Source organism: Papio anubis, chromosome 5, assembly GCF_008728515.1.
Source record: "Papio anubis isolate 15944 chromosome 5, Panubis1.0, whole genome shotgun sequence".
Lineage (NCBI taxonomy): Eukaryota > Metazoa > Chordata > Mammalia > Primates > Cercopithecidae > Papio > Papio anubis.
Window position 1 is genome coordinate 138894740 of NC_044980.1, and position 6123 is coordinate 138900862.

Genomic DNA, 6123 nt, shown 5'->3' on the forward strand with positions numbered 1-6123 from the left:
AAAAATTAAATTACTTAAATGGGCCGGGCGCAGTGGCTCATGCCTGTAATCCCAGCACTTTCAGAGGCTGAGGCTGGTGCATCACAAGGTCAAGAGTTTGAGGCCATCCTGGCCAATATGGTGAAATCCTGTGTCTATTAAAAATACAAAAATTAGCTGGGCATGGTGGCGCATGCCTGTAGTCCCAGCTACTCGAGAGGCTGAGGCAGGAGAATCGCTTGAACCTGGGAGGCAGAGGTTGCAGTGAGCCGAGATCATGCCACTGCACTCCAGCCTGGCGACAGAGCAAGACTCCATCTCAAAAAATAAATAAATAAAAATAAATTACTTAAGTATAAAAATTATGCTTTAAGGAATTTTAAATTCTCTTAACAGGAAATAATAAATTTTATAGATGCCATTTTCTTCAAAACAATATTCATTAAAAACCTTCCTCCCCATCATAGCAAACATAGGAAAACATTACCTCACATTTGGATAAAGAAAACGTGTGTCCCAAATGAAGGCGTCCATTCATATATGGATATGGGAAGGTTACAAAATACTTGCCCTTGCTGCAAAACAATATAAAAAAGAAAGTATAGAAGAATAAATGTTAAGTTCCTTTTACAATAAGGAAGTGGGGTGAAGGAAGTGCTTGATATAAATAACTTGTTTAATTATTTAAAAAATATTTAAAAGTAAATTTATAAATCCAGAAATTTAAAACTCTCTAAAATTGAAAATTACTTTAGATTTACAAAGAATAAGACATTTATAGGTTGCTATTAAGAATTAAATAGCCTTGTAACAAATACTAGAGGTTTAATTTAAACTAAAATACTTAAGTAAAGATAATATACTAGGTCAGGCGTGGTGGCTCACACCTGTAATCCCAACACTTTGGGATGCCAAGGCTGGTAGACTGCTTGAGGCCAGGAGTTCGAGACCAGCCTGGGCAACATGGTGAAACCCTGTCTCTACTAAAAATACAAAAACTAGCTGGGCGTGGTGGCATGCGCTGATAATCCCAGCTACTCTAGTGGTTGAGGCATGAGAATCAAGAATTGCCTGAACCTGAGAGGCAGAGGTTGCAGTGAGCTGAGATGATGCCACTGCACTCCAGCCTGGGCAAAAACGAGACTCCATCTCAAAGAAAAAAAAAAAAAGATAATAAACTAAAAAAAAAAAAAAAAAAAATTCTTTAATACCCTTATGAACCTAGGCTAATTTAATGTTTTACTGAATAAATGAGATTTGTTTTCACTAGATACTAGATATACATAAAGTAATTCAAAGACCCTCAGGTAATATAAAACATGCTCAATATTACATGATAAGTGACAGATTCACTTTAAAAGCATCCTTTAAAGCTTCTTATTATATTTTTTAAAATTTTTTAGTTGTTTTTGTAAAGACAGGGTTCTCAACATAAGAACCACCATGAGCATGAGCTCATGAACCACCATGCCTGGCCTGTATTTTTTTTTCTTATGAAGAATATCTAACATACATACTATGTTATGAAGCGTAATAAAATGAACACTTGTAAACATACCATCTGACTTATGAACCTACTGAAACTACCTGTTTCCTCTCTACCGTCCCTCAAGAGAAACCAACATTCTGAAATTAGCTTTTACCATTCCCTTGTTTTTGAATAGTTTGCACACTTGCCAGCACCCTTAAACAATTTATCATTTAGTTTTGCTCACTGGTGAGTTTTATACAAAAAAACGGCATACTTCATATAGATTTCTGCAATTTGCCTTCTTCTTTTTTTTTTTTTTTTTTTTTTTTTTGAGACGGAGTCTCGCGCTGTGTCACCCAGGCTGGAGTGCAGTGGCGCGATCTCGGCTCACTGCAAGCTCCGCCTCCCAGGTTCACGCCATTCTCCTGCCTCAGCCTCCAAGTAGCTGGGACTACAGGCGCCCGCCACCACGCCCGGCTAGTTTTTTGTATTTTTAGTAGAGACGGGGTTTCACCATGTTAGCCAGGATGGTCTCGATCTCCTGACCTCATGATCCACCCGCCTCGGCCTCCCAAAGTGCTGGGATTACAGGCTTGAGCCACCGCGCCCGGCCTGCCTTCTTCACTTGACATTATATTACTTTCTTCAGTGTTGCTGCATACACCTATAGTTAATTCTCTTTCACTAAACAAAGCAGCTTTTTCAGTTCACTTTTAATTATTTTAAATTACCTTAAAGTTAATCAAACCTCTAGAAGCAAATAGAAGCTTCAAATTATAGCTTCAAGTATAACACCAGAGACTGTATTACAGCAATTTCTTTTTCTCTTGAAAAACAAAACAAAACAAAACATAGGCTGGGTCCTGGTGGCTCACACCTGTAATCCCAGCACTTTGAGAGGTCAAGGCAAGAGGATCACCTGAGGTTGGGAGTTCGAGACCAGCCTGACTAACATGGAGAAACCCCGTCTCTACTAAAAATACAAAATTAGCCAGGTGTGGTGGCACATGCCTGTAATCCCAGCTACAGGGGAGGGTGAGGCAGGAGAATCGCTTGAACCCGGGAATCAGAGGTTGTGGTGAGCCGAGATCACACCATTGTGCTCCAGCCTGGGCAACAAGAGCAAAACTCCGTCTCAAAAAAATACATATATATCCATTAGAACATAGCTTAATAAGCAAGGAAAACAGACTTTTGAATCAGAAAGTCCTAAAAACAAGCCCAGGCCCAGTCAACTCCCAGTGATGTAACACCTTGAACTGGTTACTTAGCCTCTCTGTGCCTCAGTTTCCTCAGCTGTAAAAGAGAAATTTTAAAAGTTGTTAACCTTAAAGGATATTGAGAAGATTAAGGCCAGCCATGGTGGCTCAAACCTGTAATCCCAACACTTTGGGAGGCAAAGGTGGGAGGATTACTTGAGCCCAGGAGTTCAAGACTAGCCTGGGTAAGACAGCGAAATTTCATTTCTACAGAAGAAATTTTTAAAAGGCTGGGCGCAGTGGCCCATGCTTATAATCCCGGCACTTTGGGAGGCCAGGGTGGACAGATCACTTGAGCCCAGGAGTTGAGACCAGCCTCAGCAACATAACAAGACCCCATTTCTACTAAAAATAGAAAAATTAGCTGGGTGTGGTGGTGTGCGCCTATAGTCCCAGCTACTCAGGAGGCTGAGGTGGGAGGATCACCTCAGGCCAGCAGACAGAGGTTGCAATGAGCTGAGATCACACAACTGCACTCCAGCCTGGGTGACAGAGGCTCACTCTATCTGACACCACAGACTCTGTCTCCAAATTTAAAAAAAAAAAAAAAAATTATGGCCAGGGGCAGTGGCTCATACCTGCAATCCCAGCACTTTGGGAGTCCAAGGCAGGTGGATCATCTGAGTTTGAGACCAGATTGGCCAATGTGGCAAAACCCCATCTCTATTAAAAATAAAAATTAAAAATTAGCCAGGCGTGGTGGCACGCACCTGTAATCCCAGCTACTGGGGAGGCTGAGGCAGGAGAATCATTAAACTCGGGAGGCAGAGGTTGCCGTGAGCCGAGATCATGCCACTGCACTCCAGCCTAGGCAAGAGAGCAAGACGCCACCTCAAAAAAATAAAAAAAAAAAATTAAAAGATAAAATGAGGCCGGGAGTGATGGCTCATGTCTTATAATCTTAAGAGTTTTGAGAGGCCAAGGCAAAAGGATCACTTGAAGCCAGGAGTTTGAGACCAGCCTGGGCAACATAACAAGACCCTGTCTCTAAGAAAAAACAAATTAGCCAGGCATGGTGGCGCATGCCTGTAGTCCCAGCTACTCAGAAGGCCAAGGAAGAAGGATTGCTTGAGCTCGGGAGTTTGAAGTTACAGTGAGATATGCTTGTGCCACTGCACTCCAGCTTGAATGACAGAGCAAGACTTTGTCTGAAAAAAAAAAAAGAAAGAAAAAGGCTAGGCGCGCTAGCTCATGCCTGTAATCCCGCACTTTGGGAAGCCAAGGCAGGCAGATCACCAGGTCAGGAAATCGAGACCACCCTGGGCAACATAGTGAAACCTCATCTCTACTAAAAATACAAAAATTAGCTGGGTGTGGTGGCACATGCCTGTAATCCCAGCTACTAAGGAGGCTGAGGCAGGAGAATTGCTTGAACCAGGGAGTCCAAGGTTGCAATAAGCTGAGATGGCGCCACTGCATTCCAGCCTGATGACACAGCGAGACTTTGTCTCAAAAAATAAAAAGAAAAAAGAAAGAAAGAAAAAGAAGATTAAGGGGCCGGGCGTGGTGGCTCACGCCTGTAATCCCAGCACTTTGGGAGGCCGAGGAGGGAGGATCACGAGGTCAGGAGATCGAGACCATCCTGGCTAACACAGTGAAACCCCGTCTCTACTAAAAAAAAATACAAAAAAGTTAGCCGGGCGTGGTGGCGGGTGCCTGTAGTCCCAACTTCCTGGGAGGCTGAGGCAGGAGAATGACCTCAGGGAGGCCCGTGAACCAGGGAGGCGGAGCTTGCAGTGAGCCAAGATCGTGCCATTGCACTCCAGCCTAGGCAAGAGCGAGACTCCATCTCAAAAAAAAAGAAAAAAAAAGAAAAAGATTAAATGAGAATATACATGTAAAAAACCTGCCACATTTGCTAGCACACAGTAAGTGTTCAATGTTAACTTACTATTATTGTTGTTATTATAACAATATTTCTTCAATCTGAAAAAGCACATTTTCTTACATCTCAACATATACGAATCTGGGATATATCTTATAATTGATGCATACATTTATTGTGGCACTGTTTGGGGAAATTATTTTGTTTCTGTTTTTCCAAATATCATGTCATTATCTATGTTTGTCTTTAAATCAGTATTATTTTAGTATCAAGGCAATGCAGTATTTATGAAATAATATCTTCAACATTTATACTTTTACAAGCATTAGGTTTACTCATAAAGAAAAAACATAAAAGTTTATATTTTCTGTCTTTGGAGATAATAATCATTATGAGTCTAACAGAATAACTTTATCAGTCAGCAAAGAAAAAAATCTCAAAACATCCTTCTTTGTCTAAATATTTAAAATACTGTAGTCTTTAAAACAAAACTTTAGAAAAAAAACTTGGCCGGGCGCGGTGGCTCAAGCCTGTAATCCCAGCACTTTGGGAGGCCGAGATGGGCGGATCACGAGGTCAGGAGATCGAGACCATCCTGGCTAACATGGTGAAACCCTGTCTCTACTAAGAAATACAAAAAATAGCCGGGCGAGGTGGCGGGCGCCTGTAGTCCCAGCTACTCGGGAGGCTGAGGCCGGAGAATGGCGTGAACCCGGGAGGCGGAGCTTGCAGTGAGCTGAGATCCGGCCACTGCACTCCAGCCTGGGCTACAGAGCGAGACTCCGTCTCAAAAAAAAAAAAAAAAAAAAAAAAAAAAAGAAAAAAAACTTTACAAATCCCATAAGAAAAAAGATCCTAATTCATATGCAGAAAGTGAAAGTCACCTCCTCTACCCTGTTTCAGGCATTATAAATACAACCTACCTTATGGGTTCCACCAAGCTGTTTTTGTACTATAAAGCCAATGGTTTTAGAAATACAATGTACAGAACTTCACAAACTATTACTCACCTGGTCTGTTTCTCTAAATTAGATGCATTGACCTCAAATACTCTCTCAGTATCCCATTTCTGTTGGATTTCTTTCTCAATCTTCTTCAAAAAGTCCACTTTGGCTGTTCCTTTTCTTTCCTATTGGACACAAAGAGACTAATCCACTCTGTATTTCAGCATGCTTGCTTTAAAAAAGAATTGGGTTCACAGAACTGAGCTGCTCACTGATAGACTGATTTTTCGATGGTTATCTTGAATTTTAAATGAACATTAAAAATTAGGGTTATCGGCCGGGCGCGGTGGCTCACGCCTGTAATCCCAGCACTTTGGGAGGCCGAGGCGGGCGGATCACAAGGTCAGGAGATCGAGACCACGGTGAAACCCCGTCTCTACTAAAAATACAAAAAAAAAATTAGCCGGGCGCGGTTGTGGGCGCCTGTAGTCCCAGCTACTCGGGAGGCTGAGGCAGGAGAATGGCGTGAACCCGGGAGGCGGAGCTTGCAGTGAGCCGAGATCGCGCCACTGCACTCCAGCCTGGGGACAGAGCGAGACTCTGTCTCAAAAAAAAAAAAAAAAAAAAAAAAAAAAAAAAAAAAAA

At 42.0% G+C, this 6123-nt stretch overlaps 1 protein-coding gene across 4 annotated transcripts in view; it reads right to left on the reverse strand.

Moving 5' to 3' along the window:
• Positions 1-6123, reverse strand: part of LARS1 (leucyl-tRNA synthetase 1) — a 69060-nt gene that overhangs the window by 57474 nt on the left and 5463 nt on the right. For all 4 annotated transcript variants that reach the window (XM_021939833.2, XM_003900299.5, XM_009209326.4 and 1 more), the window contains exons 2-3: positions 5545-5663; positions 467-554 (exon numbers count right to left, since the gene is read on the reverse strand). In XM_021939833.2, the coding sequence (XP_021795525.1) occupies positions 467-554; positions 5545-5663 (207 nt within the window). The remainder of the gene's footprint in view (positions 1-466; positions 555-5544; positions 5664-6123) is intronic.